The sequence below is a fragment of the Atta cephalotes genome (genome assembly GCF_000143395.1).
Source record: "Atta cephalotes unplaced genomic scaffold scaffold00008, whole genome shotgun sequence".
NCBI classification, from domain to species: domain Eukaryota; kingdom Metazoa; phylum Arthropoda; class Insecta; order Hymenoptera; family Formicidae; genus Atta; species Atta cephalotes.
In genome coordinates this window covers 3,338,774-3,354,689 of record NW_012130072.1, presented here as the reverse complement: position 1 = coordinate 3,354,689, position 15,916 = coordinate 3,338,774, and the positions used below count along the sequence as shown (strand labels likewise).

Genomic DNA, 15,916 nt, shown 5'->3' with positions numbered 1-15,916 from the left:
GTAGTACATACCATTGATGCACGTTCACAAGTATTCATATAACCTATTATCATAGAATTTGTGGAATGGCTCCAGAGAAAATCGCCTAAGCCTTCTTGTGGAGAATATCGTATCGCAATGACACCACCAAGTTTTTGTTCAAGTCCACAGAGAAATTTCGAATCTAAAAGAGAAAGTATAAACAGATTGTCATTGCTTTTATTAATTACCACGCAATTATGCTAAATTTGCGGCACACCAATGAAATCTGTGCTCATCGCACGATGCAAACTTGTAGTTGGACAAGATGTATCTGAAATCGCTTCTGCGATTGTACGTGCTAATGAGGTGCGCACAAGATGCTCTCCACAACCTGAAGTACTAGTGCCTACTGAATACGAAGTATCTTTGCAAGCCCAGGTACCACAACCCCATACTCCAGCCTAGAATTAGAATAAAAAGGTTTGGTAAACTATGATAATGTATAACAAAATTTATATTAAAAAATTAATTATATAAATATTGATATGATAAAGAAATTGTACTTGTCCAACTCTTCCTGGATATTTTAAAATTATACCACCGCTCGAACAAGCTGCAGCAATATTTCCATTGTTATCGACACATATTGCTCCTACTGTGTCCATCCTTTTCTTAGCACACTACAGCATAATAATTGAATAATAAATTTTATTTAAAATAATATTAAAGTATAAATGAGAAATAACTTCTTCATACCTTTTGAACCTCTGCACTACAGCTTTCTAATTTTCTTTTATAATGCTTATATATTTTTTGAGCTTTCACTGAAAAATATATTAGATAAATAAGTGATATACATAAAAAATAAATGTTACAATTTACATAATTATAAATCAATTTCTGTGTTTGTTAAAAACTTATGCTAATTTTATATACCTGATATTAATTGTTCTGGAGGTAAAATTTGTATGCCCATCTCGTGTGCCCAAATATGTGCACCATTTCCAACTAAAAAGCTAACAGAGAATAAAAATTAATATAACAATTCTTAATACAATTGTAAACTTGTATAAAACTAAAATAACACCTAGGAGGAATTCTGCCATATGCAAACTTAATGGACTGCTGCTCACACAAATGCTTTGCCAACAAAACAGGATTTTTTATTCCGCTAACTGCGCCGACTGCACCATACTGCAAACTGCTACCATCCATTACACTTGCGTCGCACTCTACTGTGCCATTCAATGTAAGATTTGACCCGAATCCAGCATTTGTCATAGGAGAATCTTCCAATATCATTACTGCTTCGACCACTGCATCTAATACATTGCCATTAGACTTCAAATTTTGAGCTCCCTGACAGAACAAACAATTGTAAGAAAAATATAGAATTTCGAGAAAATTAAATCTGTATTACAGCTTATTAAATTGCTTAAAAATCTTACCACTTTGCATGCATCACGACATAATTTTTGATATTTTTCTTTGAGTGACGCCGAGTGCTGCCCAGCACCTATCAATAAAGAAATAATAAGTTATAATAATTTATGTACAAATATCAATTATAAATAGTCTAAATAATATATAGTCTAAATAATTACATACCAACATGTACAGCAATAAATCCTTCCTTATTATTACTCATGAGACCGAATCTCGTTTTTCTAGTGTATTTTTCTCTTGAAATATAAAATTTTTTACGCTGCAAGAATATTGAGATGAATAAAATAAAAAATCAACCCTAATGAATCATTTATCATTATAAACAATGTTTAAAAATATATTTCAAATATAGCAAATCGTGACGTGTTTCAAGTACTGCTTCATTTAAATAAAACTTATAGCAACATAATAAAAAGACATCGATACCTTAAAAAAATCTTTTATAAGTATAATCAATTTATAATTACATTATTCTTACAAAATTCTGCAGTTTTACAGTTAATATATTATCGCATCTTATTTTCAATAATAAGAATTGTTTATCATAAATGTGTACGAATCGAAATGAAAACAACAAAGTAAAACTTTATTGTATGACCATGTGAGATCAGAGACTACGCAAAACTCTGCAATACTCTCTGATATTCTCTGAGGACTGCGATGGAGTTTGATGGATATGACTTGTATGAACTTGGAGTGACTTAGAATCACTGCGCGAATCACGGCGAATACACAAAAGTGCGAAATCGAATCAAATATATATATTAAAAGGTTTGTTCGCGTCGCGAACTCCAACATACTCCAACATGTTTCTATTTCCTTCAACCGTAGTTTCTATTTATTCAAACGCATTCGTTAGAGTGAATAGGAACTATGAACAGTAGAAACACGTGGAATATGTGATGCGAACAAACCTTAAGGTACCTTTTCATGCCGATACTCATTTTTAACGTCAAAATAGATCATAGATTATTAAAATCGATGCTTGATTTCGTCAATTTTTATCATGTGATTTGTTTTGACATTGAAAATGAACGGTGGAAAAGCATGAAAATGTACCTTAAGGGGTAAGGTTAGGAGTAAGAAATAATGATTTCAATCGGAAATGTGTATTTCGATGTATCCGATTTCTGATAGATTAAAATCATTTATTCTTTATTCCTTCTATTGTGCACAGGAACTTACAAAAAAATCAAGAATTATTCGTTTGTTATTTTCGCAAAGTAACGGAATAATTTTTTTATTCGAAATTTAGCTTTTCCCTCGTTTTGTTCCGAAATTAGTCAAATTAAATCTGTCACGTAGCCAGAAAGGAAAAGAGGACGCTCGAGTAGTCTCGGGGGGGGGGGGGGGAAAAAAAAGAATGCGCGGGAGTGGTCAGCCTGCTCCAACCTCAAATGTTGCAACCTTGCAAAATATGGTCAAGTATGAGTCGAGCGCGATATATAGAGAATAAGAAAATACGCCATCGCTGGGTTATGTTCGTGATATTGCCAAATTAAACGGTTCGTGGATGACAAATCTTACGTTTTGAGAGGCAGGATAAAAAAATTTCGTCTGGGTTTAAGGTTAAGCGCTTGCTGTGGCACATACGGCGAATTCAACGCAATTCTCGAGAGTAAGCATCAACCGGAACGAGTATCGCATATCGCGCAATGAGGTTAATTTTATGTCACGCCGATGTGTATACGTTTATACAATAATTGAAAATTTATAATGAATTCGACTGCTGCGCTATTCCGCACTGATGCTTTCTAGACTTTTAAACATGAAGAAACACCTAAATTTAAAAATGTATAGCAAAAACCCCTTGATTGATGAAATGACGCAATGTATATTTCATTAAAATATAATGACATTCACGTCGGATGCCTTTTTCGATCAAAATATGTTTTTGCTATGTTTTTATAATTAAGTTTATGTTTAAGGTTGTGTAGCTGAATTTTTTTTCTGTAGTATATTTCTATAGTATTTTTTCTATAATATTTTCTATAATATTTTCTTTTCTTTTTTTTCTCTAATGTAAAATTGTGTGTTTTTCATATTTTATTTCAATTATAAGTTAGATAGTTATTTTTATAATTATAGTTATTTTTATTTATCAGTACAGAATAGTGCAAGCAAATTATTTCAATTGGTAATGATTTTTTATGGTACATAGTTATATTAGTTATATTATAAGTTTCTACTTTTGTAATATTTGCTTTATATCAATGAATACATAATAATCAATGAATACATTATATATAAAATTTTTTTTTTTTAGATTGAGCTATATTAATAATATATGTTGAATGGACAATAATAAGACCAGAATATATACATGTGTTAACCATGTCTATAATATTTGATTTTCTGAAGAAGATCTTCGGATGGGTAGATGAAGGTTCTAAGAAACGGAAAGCTGAGGACTGTAACTTTGAAGAAGAATATATAACATCCAAGAGATTTAAATCCAATTGTAATATAGCTCGTACAATGGAACAGTATTTTACCATTGATGACAGTGATGACGATGATATTATATACATGGGTGAACAGAAATGCTCATCGATAAAACCGTGTGCACAAATGAACGGTACTCATAAAAAGCAACCACAATCTTTCGAATATTACAAAACTCCCACTTGTAAGTCTACTTGCTTTATGCTACATCACAATAAACCGACTACGGAGCACTTTTTCCATCACAAACATAGAATGCCAGATATCTACCACAAGTCTCCCACATTATCTAAAACTAATCAATTAAAAGAGAAATATCAATATGAAGAAATGCTCCAAAATCTGTTTCCAAATAGGATACAGATATTTACAGATAAACCTGTGTGCAAACCCATAGAAGTTATCGATTTAGAAAAGCAACCAGAAATTATGACATCCAACAAGATTCAATCATCTGTCACTAACTTGTCTAAGATATCAACGTCATATCATAATAGAGTTTGCATGTCAAACTATTCTAGGACAGATAAAGAAAAAGTTCCTACTTTAAATTACAGCAAGAAAGGTATCACGGCGTATCAACAATCCAACAAAGTTATTACAATTGATAGACCTAGTACCAGTGGATTAGTGAAAACTACGCCGAAGTTATCTGTTGAAGTTGTTGCAACTAACTCATTGCGTGACGAGCTAGCTGCGAAACCTATCATGAGACAAGACTTCATCCCGCAAGTTACTAAGAGATACAACGAACGGATTGAACAACGGCACAGAGAGGCTGAAGAACTGAAGAAGATGACATGCGTCTTATCGAAGCACAATAGATATGCACGAGAAGCAGCTTTGGAAGAACAATTGGCACGTTCTATGAAATTATACCTGGCTGTCCTAGATGATAGAGAGGAACAGGAAGAGCCAGCATTGCCGACGTTGACTAATGAGATGTTGAAAGAAGTGAGAAACGCCATTATACCATGTCCTCCAGGAGAAGTTCTTGCAGAAGGTTTTGGTCTAAGGCTCACGCGAAAAGATCTTTGCACACTAGCCGACTTAAATTGGCTAAACGATGAAGTAATAAACTTCTACATGAATCTATTAATTGCCAGAGGCACGTCTTCCGACAAGTATCCAAAGGTGCACGCAATGAATACATTTTTTTATCCAAAACTTCTATCGGGTGGTCACTCGTCTCTGAAGCGATGGACTAGAAAAGTAGACATATTCGCGCAGGATCTTGTAGTCGTGCCAATACATCTGGATATTCACTGGTGTATGTCAATAATAGATTTCAGGAATAAATCGATTGTTTATTACGACAGTATGGGCGGTAGTAACCCAAAATGTTTAGCCACACTAAAACAATATTTACAGGATGAGAGTTTAGACAAAAAGAAACAATCTTATGATATGAGCGATTGGAAATTGCAATCAGCCAAGAACATTCCACAACAGATGAATGGCAGCGATTGTGGCGTATTCTCTTGTATGTTTGCCGAATATGCCTGCGCAAATAAGAAGGTAACGTTTACACAGGATGATATGCCGTATTTTAGGAACAAAATGGTTTATGAGATATTGAAGGGTAAACTTTTGTAAGAAGGAGCATCAATTACTGCTTTGATAAATTAAAAAATGGCCAATGTTAGCGAGAAGCTTCAAACTAAAGCTATATTGTAATAAAACTCAAGCAGTTTAATGCATTGGAGAATTCTTCTTTGTACCCTGTCCTCGCAGGACGTTGGCAATCAGCAGCATAACTTTCACTCTGTCTATCACTGTTCTAAAAAGAGATGTGATAAATCCAAACCACTGTCGGAGATTCTTCATTGAAGAAAATTTGTTTGGAAAATAACACAAATATCGCCTATTATTCTTGGAAAAAAAAAGAATTGAAAAAGGGAGAAACTTTCCTAATGTCCTTTCTGCAATCAATTGTGTGCTTTATCATTAAAAATAATGAAAAATCTCTCAATTTCTTAAAAGCATATTTCTGTTTTAAGACTTAATGTGAGAGAAGAAAGAGACATGTGCGTTTATCTTGTATAATAATTATAATTGCTTTGGATAAAGTGTAAACAAATTAATATAGATATACATGTGCTATACATAGATATGAAAATGTTTTTCTGCTGTACAAGGATGGTAATATACAGTTTCATCGTTTTTAACAAATTGTGAATAAAAGAATTGCAATATTTTTGTTCTTCGATGAGTTTTAGATTGCATAAAAGTTATAAAGATGTTCTTATGAGTTCTGTAAAAAACGAATTAAAAAAAGAAAGACAATTCTTTTGTCCACAACTGTACAGCTATATTATTTTCAGTTTGACTTGTATATTTTTTATTTGGAATTAATTTATGTATAAAACTAAAATTGAAGTAATTACTGCTGATATTTTGTTCATAATGCACATTAATACAACAAAAGCGTATCGATTTAATCAGCTTAAATACAACTTTCAAATAAATAACTTCAATGAATATTTGACAAAGACATTATATTATTTTTATCCCTCAAATTATTATCCATACATCTAATTATTATAGTATTATATCAAATATAAGATATTTATTTAATCTAATTTTTAATCGTGAAATATTTTATAAATAAATATTTTTCTATTCTCTTCTTTTTTCTATCCTCTTTTTTCTGTCTTTAAGACACAATTGCCTGTTTTTTTCATTTCACATATCACATCATATACAGGTACATGTATACATTCTTAAAGAAAAAAATGTGTATATAAAATAATTGATAATAAATATTCATTGTATTGTTATTTGATTGAGTTCTAAAACAAATCACAATATTGAAATACATAATTTGAAATATAACTCAATTATTTCTGCTGTTTTATAATTTTCTTTAATTTTTCTAGACTTTTATAAAACATACATAACGATATAAAAGAAAAATTATGAAGAAATTCATACATATAAGAATCAATGTTATATAATATGCATTTTTAAATGCATTTTGTTATTTAAAAATTATTTTTTGTAACGTGTGTTCATTTTTTACTTTGTATTCAATTTGACATGCTTTGTATTCAAAAATCAACATCATTAAAAAAAAGAAGAAAAAGAATAAAAAAATGCAACTGAAAGAAACAGATCTAAAGTAGAGATTATGTAGGCTGTAGCAAAAGAAAAATTACGTAAGTATATATATTATATATAAAATTATATATGCATATTATCTTTTCACCTACAATTTGTGACGTAGCATATTGCTTCACATATAAATATTTGATTTAGTATGGACTCGCACCACATTATATTTCGACACTACTTTATCAGCAATGTCGATAATATATGTAGTCACATCACAAAGGCCGGAATGGTCGCTCCAGTCGCTCTCAGATTTCTGAGTTTTTCTCTGTTTTCAATAACGTCATGACATTTCGCTGGAGCTTCGAAAGTTCTGTCAAAGTGTTACTTGTATTTACATGTTTTGCAATTAACGCGAGTACAAAACACTAGGCGTTAATTTATTTTATATAATTATATATAAAATAAGGTTGCATATATTAAATTTATTATAATTCGGAAATATCCGAAACGTAATAAGAGATTCGCGAATATTTAAAATCATTTAATCTTATATTCTGTAGTAGCCGAATATCGTATGTTAAATTAAATAAAATGAGTTCGTGCAGCGTGATTACATCTGATTTTGTGAATTTATCAATCACAAATTCTGGTCAGGAATCATGTTGTGTGGAACGTCGATTTCAAAAAGGTATAACTGTCCATGAATTTAAGGTAAGCAAAGCTTTGCTTCCTTTCCAAAATTTTCTTTTACATAGAAATTTACAAGACAAAATTATAGGGCAAATTGGAGCTTCTTACTGGTGGTAACCCAGTTACAATGACCATTGAAGTTTATGACAAGAACGACAAGCTCATTTGTAGATTGGAGGAAGAACAACGGCTTTTGGGGTCGTATCCAATAGATGATGGAATGAGGATACATGTAAATATACAGATATTACAACATGATATAGAAATCATAATGAAAGTTTTACTTGTTTTACTAAGTCTACTTCAAGTATTTATAAGCACAAAATTGTGAGATTGCAAATGAAATGTAAGGAAATTGCAGGTTATTGATAATTTCTCATGTACCACAGAAGATTTAAATCATGTGAAAAAGTTTGAGATATCTGAGGAAGAGTATGCCAAAAAAACAGGTGAGACTTTTATATTTATCTTATATCAAATTAAATGATGAATGAAACATATTTTATTTATACTTGAATAGACACTGTTAAAGCGTTCCTAGAAAGGAATAAATTAGGAAAGTACAATGAGGAAGATATGAAAAGAAGAGCAGAAGAGAAGAAACTGGAAGAAGAAGCAGAGGAAAGCTTAGCTAATTTGTGCAAAGTTGGAGACCGTTGCGAAGTATCTGTTCCAAATCAGCCAAAGCGAAGAGCTACTATCTTATATGTTGGTCAGAATCTTAATATATTCGCAATCGTATTTTTACTAAAAGTATTTTTATTAATATATAAATGTTATAGGTAAAACTGAATTTAAGGAAGGCTGGTGGATTGGTGTTAAATATGATGAGCCTCTTGGCAAAAACGATGGGAGGTAAATTTAATCCCATTTAATTACAATATCTGAATATTTTTCTTCTCTTCTTACTTATTGTGTTGTTGATCATAGTGTCGGTGGAAAAAAATATTTCGAATGTGCTCCAAAATATGGAGGCTTTGTGAAGCCAGCGCACGTAAAAGTTGGAGATTTTCCAGAGGAGGATTTCAATCTTGATGAAGAACTGTAAAACGCCATAATTATTTCACTTTATTTTATCTCTTCTCTATTATCTTTTTTTCTAGCAATTTGAAAACTCAAAATAGTGCTTTATATACAATAATTTTTAAATTAAATATAGCTCACACAAATTAAAATTTTGTGTTCTTTTATAACATTTTATCGTCTGATCGCCAGTCAATGACATGTGTTTTTTTAACCATCATAAATAATATAGAAATCATAAATAATATAGAATAGTGCGACGTTTGAAATAATAATTGCTGAATAATATCAATGTATAATTATCAAATAATAGATGTACATAACATATAATGCGTATCTATTATACAATGTTCTCATCTTCTTTATGTACTTTTATGATTTTATTGGCCTTGTAATCATACTAACCACACGAATATTATTTATCTAATATAATGTTGAACATATTGCTTAAACAAATTGAAGCATTTGGAAATTATATAGCTTTTCGATCCTTCAAGGACACACAGCACTATTATCTGTGTTAAACAAATAGAGTATTTATAATTAGGTAATTAATCACAATACTATACGATCACAAATTTGAATTGTTTTTTTTTGTACATTTCCTGGAATAATATGATGAAACATATACAAAATATTATATATTTATATACAAATTTATATTATGTATAAGTGCATTATGTATTTAAAGGGATTAAACTTTGAATTATGCTATTATTCTATATAGAGTATCGCTTGTGAAATATTTGTTTACGTGAATATTTATAACAAAAAAATGATTAGATCGAAATAATTAAAAGAAGACAACGGCATGTAGTGAGAGTTCATACTGCGCGCGGTTGCGTTCAATAACAGAATATGACTGCATTCAAAAATATCATCCGAGCATCCCCGCGTATTGTTTTATCCTTGTTGTTCATCCATTGTTAAACAAGGATAAGGAGATATCTGAGTAATGTTTCCAAATGCAGCCTATATGAGTTTTGGAACGCATGTGCTGATAACCTTTTAGGTTAGGATTTTTAACCAGGAAAAAAATTTTTTTTTATCAAGTTGTCAGATTACCTCGCAAAGTGCAAACAAATTTCGTCTTTGTATTTTCAATTCAATGTAATAGGTATGCGCTAAGAAGTGTAAGAAAGAGAAAGATCTTGATAATTTTTGAAGAAAATGTAATCAACTTTTGATACATGTTTACATTAATCTGCTTATTAATTCTCAATTGTGATCTGTGTGCATATAATAATTGTTTTATTCATTGTGCGCTTACGAACTGGTGCATTAGTAATGCTTGGTAACGCTCTTTCGCTAAGTCTAACCTCTAATCCTCTAATAACTTTTATTTATATTACAACAAGATTATAATTCAGAAAGCAATTAGTTGTGATCTAGATTAGTCAACCAACTGATATCTCTTTAAGTAAGCAGTATAACGATATCAACATGTTTGATACTGTTAGTCTCTTTTAAGAGAGAATGCTCTTTTAAAAATAAAAGATATATTTGTTAATTTACAGTAAAAAAATATTGAAACACGTACACATGTTCGTTTCATAAGCATCCATTTTCTATTTTATGCTTGACAAATAGCTTAGTGTATGTATATATAAACTCCGGTAGTAAGCGTTGTAATTTTTATGTAAAAATAACATTAAAGATGTCATTTTTGAACATCAAAATAACAACAAATAACATTAGCTTCCTACCTTGGAAGTAATATAAGTAATTATTTCATTACAGTTTTAAATAATACTAAAATAATACTGTTTCATTACTCTTTTTAGAAATGCCGGATATAAAAGTTACACCACTCGGTGCTGGACAGGATGTCGGACGTAGTTGTATCCTTGTCTCCATGGGCGGTAAAAACATCATGCTGGATTGTGGAATGCACATGGGATTCAATGATGAGAGACGCTTCCCAGACTTTTCCTATATAGTTCCAGAAGGACCTGCGACTAATTATATCGACTGTGTCATTATCTCTCATTTTCACTTAGATCATTGCGGCGCTCTTCCATATTTCACAGAGATGGTAACGTAACATCAAAAATTATTTTGCAATAATTATTTTTTATTTTTGTTGTATTTTTTTCAATTTTCTTGCACACTTTTCTTTTTATTTAAAATATACAGGTAGGTTATACTGGACCAATTTATATGACACATCCAACCAAAGCTATTGCACCAATCTTACTAGAAGACATGAGAAAGGTTGCAGTCGAGCGTAAAGGCGAAAGTAACTTTTTCACATCGCAAATGATAAAGGATTGTATGAAGAAGGTTATCGCTGTTACGCTTCATCAATCCGTTATGGTAGATTCAGAATTAGAGATAAAAGCATATTATGCCGGACACGTTCTCGGTGCAGCCATGTTTTGGGTTCGTGTGGGATCACAGTCTATTGTATACACAGGAGACTATAATATGACGCCAGATCGGCATTTAGGTGCTGCGTGGATAGACAAATGCAGGCCAGACTTGTTAATTTCAGAATCAACATATGCAACCACGATTAGAGATTCAAAGAGATGCAGGGAAAGAGATTTCCTCAAGAAAGTATGTTTTCGATTCATTATTTGTAATAATTTAATTTATGTTGAACAATTTTTTTGAGAAGATAAGACCGTGTTTCAGGTACACGAATGCATCGACAGAGGCGGAAAGGTGCTGATTCCTGTATTCGCTCTCGGTCGCGCCCAAGAACTGTGTATACTTTTGGAAACGTATTGGGAAAGAATGAACCTAAAAGTACCAGTTTATTTCGCGCTTGGTTTAACCGAAAAGGCCAACAATTATTATAAAATGTTTATCACCTGGACTAATCAGAAAATTAAAAAAACGTTTGTACAACGGAATATGTTTGACTTTAAGCACATAAAACCGTTTGATAAAGCGTATATCGATAATCCAGGTGCGATGGTGGTGTTTGCTACGCCAGGAATGTTACACGCCGGTCTCTCTCTCCAGATCTTTAAGAAATGGGCGCCTAACGAGTCCAACATGGTTATCATGCCAGGTTTTTGCGTGCAAGGTACCGTGGGACACAAAGTTTTAAACGGTACGCGGAGAATAGAGTTCGAGAATCGACAGATCGTGGAGGTAAAGATGGCCGTGGAGTACATGTCTTTTTCTGCTCACGCTGATGCAAAAGGAATAATGCAGTTGATACAGTATTGTGAACCGAAGAATGTTATGCTAGTGCATGGAGAATTCGCTAAGATGGAATATTTGAAGGAGAAAATCAAACAAGAATTCGGCGTTAGTTGCTATAATCCTGCAAATGGCGAAACTTGTATTATTACGACTACATCCAAAGTTCCCGTAGATGCTTCTCTAGCATTGCTGAAAGCCGAAGCAAAGAGATACTCGGCCTTACCGCCTGATCCGAAAAGACGGAGATTGCTTCACAGTGTCCTAATGTTGAGAGAAGACGGTGTCTGTCTTGTAGATGCAGATGAGGTAATATCTTCTACATAATAACTATTTATTTCATGATTGTTATTTTTTTTATTTTTAACAGTTATTATTTTATATACATTGATTATTGCTTTTGTATTTGATTAGGTTGCAAAAGCTGCAGGTATCACAAAACATGTAGTCAGATTCACATCTACTGTGCAAGTAAGGGATCCCGGCCCAGCACAAGCTACTACCTTAAAACTATTGCAGCCATTGAAAGAAAGATTATCCGGATGGACGGTCCAATTAACAGACGGTTCTATATCAGTCGAGTCTGTTTTAGTAAAGGTGGAAGGAGATGAAGATGATCAAAAGAGTGTTTACGTTTCATGGACTAATCAGGATGAAGATTTAGGTAGCTATATTCTTGGATTTCTGCAAACAATGCTGAATTAAAGAAATGGACAAAATTACTTTTAAACAAAATTTCGACCTGTGATATTGAAATGTGGTTTATATTATCACTATTAAATGAACGATTGTAAATCTATTTTGCAACTTGACGCTAATCGAGGTAAAAATATATTTTCCAATAACACACTATGTTAAACATTAGATGACGGTTATACAATATTTTTTTTATGTTTTGGACGTTTGTATTTACCTGAATAGAATAAGAGACAAATATATAGAATTATAAAACTAAATATGAAAAATATTGTACCTGTTACGCATTCTTTTAGTTACCTGTAAGATATCCATCCTAAAAAGGAAGTAAGTGTATATATTGTTCGGAAATATGCTGTATATAAATATGTATAATTTTAGTATAATTTTTTATTATATAATGAATCTACTAAATATCTGTAGTCTTTGTTCTTCAAAGATGATGTCTATTGCCTTTTTTTTACCACTTGCCTCTTAACGAGTTGTTAAATAGACGTCTAACTTTTCAATGAGACCGGCTTATCGTTTCGTCTTGTAAAAATCATTTTGATGACTTATTAAGATGCAAGTAATAAATACGATAAAAGTCAATTATAAAATTGACCAAAATTGCAGAAATTTTATTACTATAGCTCTGCTATATACCATATTGTGAAAATAATTGTTAATAATAGCACTCTGTCATAAACGTTATCGTTTTTAAAATGATGTATAGTTTATCGATAACTCAAGATAAATAATTCAAAAGATAATTCATAATAAGTAAAAAATAGTAATGTTAGTTCCAAAGTCTTATTAAATTCGATCTGAAAGTACAACTTTTAGAATTAATTACTTAAACTAGTCCGATAGGTAAATCAAATTGTATATCATATTTTATACTTTAACTATATATATTGTACATATGTATCAGTATCAATAAATGGATATTTATTTAAAGGTATCATTCACCATGTTAACAAATAAATGAAATGAAAAACTTTTCGAAATTGCATAACATTTCAGCATCAAGTAAAACAGTAAACTTTTATTAACTATGAATATGCTTTCTAGATACAAAACGGTAAATAAGTACGCAGTGTACTAAACATACATGCCTCTTACAAAACTCAGTACAATAACTATTCTTTTTTATGCAATCAATCGATTACATAAGTGAACAAAGAACTCTTTAAGTGTACTATTAACGTCTAACATAGTATTTTTTAAATATTCATGCAAGCAAGTTTAAAAAAATCATCTTCGAAGTTCTACTAGAATATAGAACTACTCCAATAACAATACGGAATATTTTGGCTTGTCCAATTAATAAACATCTGTTTAAAGCGTAATTAAATACGAATATAAATGATTGCAAGCATCAATTTTTTAAATGCCCCTAAAATTGTATGTTAACTTGAACTTGTTAAATATATTCTTAGATCTGATAATAAAAGTCTATATGTGAACTATATGAAAATCCGTCTCAAGTATGCAGTACTTGCTTTCAGTACAATTGTTGGGCGCAATTAATTTCACAGTTAACATTTGTATATATGTATAAGACTGGCTCGTTCAAACTTTCGCCTTATTTCCTTATTGCACGTAAAACGAATAATAAATTTCAATTTGTATACAATGGAACATGAAGGTCGCATTTTACAAATTTGGTGTATTGTGTTCGCTATCGATAACAAAAAATGCCATATATATTTTATATCATATTATGCATATATATGTATATATTTATATATATATAATTTCTGGTCCATGCGTCTAATGATAAAAAAAGAAAAAAAGATGTTAAACACTAATAATAGTATGACTCAGAAATAATATCGTAATCAATATCGTTATACACAATGAATCATGAAGTCATGGAATCCATTAATTAATTAATTGTACAATTTTTCGCGTCGCAAGAACATATTCTTCAAGTGTTATGTTCTTACGTCTCATAACAGAATTAAAATTTACAAATTGTTATAGCTCATAGATTCTATAAACAATATCGATGATCCTTAATGCACAATTTTGATAACCTTTACATCGTGTATAGCTATTTATAATTATAAATTATATAACATCACATACTCAAGTATTTCAAGTTTTGCCATTTAATCGCTACGAATTTAATTATTTATATTTTCTCCACATAATAAAATATGATATTTTTTTACAATAAACATTATCCATAGTATTTTCACTTTATATTAGTCTTCTGAGTAGCAAAGTATGCCATTGATACCTATATAGCAATGCTGCATTCGCTTTTAGCATTTGCGCATCCCATCTTTTTAACCACCAGTACTTGCACTGCACTAGCGTAGTTTATTTTTCGAAGTTATTTTTTTCCTGAACCACCCTGAAAGATTACATTAGAATAGAATGAATAAAGTACGTTGCTAATTCTTCGTAACATACTATTGACAATATATATATATTAAAATATATATAACAACACATATATGTATACATACATCCTATGTATTTATTCTTTCTTTACGATAGATAACTACTACAAGTAATAATAAATAAAAACAAATATTATATAAATAATAAATAACAAAATGTTACATATTCAATTTTTCAAAATTTCAATATTTATCCAATAAAACAATCAGGAAGAACAATTTGAAATCTGTGAAAGATAGCACATAATAAATGTGAATTATTAATAAGAAATACATTACATACTCTACTAAATATTTCTTATTAATAAAAAGATATTTTCTGCATTGTCTTTCATTTTTTTAAATCTAATATACAATTAAACAAAAATACACATGCTTTCTAATCATGCTGCAATTAATTGCACAAAGCTATACATCCAAAATCCATTCATCCATCTTAAATTAAAAAGCAACAACAATAATAATAATAATAATAATAATAAATAATAATAAATTGTAGATAAATAAAAAAATTTTTTTACCTTACATTAGAAATTACATTTATATAAACAATTATAAGAAAGACATTAATAATGCAATAAGTAAATGAAAAAGTCCAATTATTTCATGCTAAGAAGCAGTTTACAACATATAGATATTACTTAACAGCACACATAACAGATATATATAACACATAAAAGAAGCAAAAAATAAGTATAAAAAAATATATTAAAATATATTAGCTTCTATATTATCTACATCAATTAAATCTGATTAATTTTTTTATAGATTAACATATACATGTTCAACATTATTGTATCGTTGTTAGTAGCATTCCAGATTCTGATTGATTACTTTTTATTTTAGAGGTATATTGCAATTAAGCGACGAAAAATATTTCAATTAGAAAACAACATATGAAACATGTATAAAACGCTAAAAACAGCAAACATTTATAGTAGCCTTTGATGATGTATCACCATATTTTTTAATTACTTAACTACAAAATTAATTAAAATAATGATGATATTATAGAAAGACAATAAAATACATATTAAATATTGTTATGAAAATAA

At 30.3% G+C, this 15,916-nt stretch overlaps 5 protein-coding genes across 5 annotated transcripts in view; 3 read left to right on the top strand and 2 right to left on the bottom strand.

Moving 5' to 3' along the window:
* Positions 1 to 1,609, bottom strand: part of LOC105627360 (threonine aspartase 1) — a 2,346-nt gene extending 737 nt beyond the window's left edge. The window contains exons 1-8 of the mRNA XM_012208646.1: positions 1,570 to 1,609; positions 1,410 to 1,477; positions 1,049 to 1,320; positions 898 to 977; positions 718 to 785; positions 525 to 641; positions 239 to 422; positions 12 to 163 (exon numbers count right to left, since the gene is read on the bottom strand). Coding sequence (XP_012064036.1) covers positions 12 to 163; positions 239 to 422; positions 525 to 641; positions 718 to 785; positions 898 to 977; positions 1,049 to 1,320; positions 1,410 to 1,477; positions 1,570 to 1,609 — 981 coding nt within the window. The remainder of the gene's footprint in view (positions 1 to 11; positions 164 to 238; positions 423 to 524; positions 642 to 717; positions 786 to 897; positions 978 to 1,048; positions 1,321 to 1,409; positions 1,478 to 1,569) is intronic.
* Positions 1,610 to 3,741: 2,132 nt separating this feature from the next.
* Positions 3,742 to 5,448, top strand: LOC105627209 (sentrin-specific protease 1-like). Its single transcript, XM_012208496.1, has one exon. The coding sequence runs from the start codon at positions 3,742 to 3,744 to the stop codon at positions 5,446 to 5,448; it is 1,707 nt and encodes a 568-aa protein (XP_012063886.1).
* A 2,049-nt stretch (positions 5,449 to 7,497) lies between these two features.
* On the top strand, positions 7,498 to 8,980 carry LOC105627208 (tubulin-folding cofactor B). Its single transcript, XM_012208495.1, has 6 exons — positions 7,498 to 7,617; positions 7,685 to 7,828; positions 7,958 to 8,045; positions 8,117 to 8,308; positions 8,379 to 8,451; positions 8,527 to 8,980. Exons 1-6 carry the CDS (start codon positions 7,498 to 7,500, stop codon positions 8,642 to 8,644), a joined length of 735 nt encoding a protein of 244 aa, XP_012063885.1. The 3' UTR covers positions 8,645 to 8,980.
* Positions 8,981 to 10,405: 1,425 nt separating this feature from the next.
* Positions 10,406 to 12,728, top strand: LOC105627207 (integrator complex subunit 11). The gene is made up of 4 exons (XM_012208494.1): positions 10,406 to 10,654; positions 10,756 to 11,178; positions 11,257 to 12,081; positions 12,187 to 12,728. Exons 1-4 carry the CDS (start codon positions 10,406 to 10,408, stop codon positions 12,475 to 12,477), a joined length of 1,788 nt encoding a protein of 595 aa, XP_012063884.1. The 3' UTR covers positions 12,478 to 12,728.
* A 2,040-nt stretch (positions 12,729 to 14,768) lies between these two features.
* The window catches only part of LOC105627206 (kinectin-like), a 15,447-nt gene continuing 14,299 nt past the window's right edge, over positions 14,769 to 15,916 (bottom strand). The window contains 1 exon segment of the mRNA XM_012208493.1: positions 14,769 to 14,812. Coding sequence (XP_012063883.1) covers positions 14,769 to 14,812 — 44 coding nt within the window.

Bases quoted from the DNA above. Each gene is read 5' to 3' on its own strand.
- LOC105627208 (XM_012208495.1), top strand. From the start codon at position 7,498: ATGAGTTCGTGCAGCGTGATTACATCTGATTTTGTGAATTTATCAATC. The intron at 7,618-7,684 runs GTAAGCAAAGCT...ACAAAATTATAG, and splicing joins TAACTGTCCATGAATTTAAG to GGCAAATTGGAGCTTCTTAC. The intron at 8,046-8,116 runs GTGAGACTTTTA...ATACTTGAATAG, and splicing joins AGAGTATGCCAAAAAAACAG to ACACTGTTAAAGCGTTCCTA.
- LOC105627207 (XM_012208494.1), top strand. From the start codon at position 10,406: ATGCCGGATATAAAAGTTACACCACTCGGTGCTGGACAGGATGTCGGA. The intron at 10,655-10,755 runs GTAACGTAACAT...TAAAATATACAG, and splicing joins TTCCATATTTCACAGAGATG to GTAGGTTATACTGGACCAAT. The intron at 11,179-11,256 runs GTATGTTTTCGA...ACCGTGTTTCAG, and splicing joins AAAGAGATTTCCTCAAGAAA to GTACACGAATGCATCGACAG.
- LOC105627209 (XM_012208496.1), top strand. From the start codon at position 3,742: ATGTCTATAATATTTGATTTTCTGAAGAAGATCTTCGGATGGGTAGAT.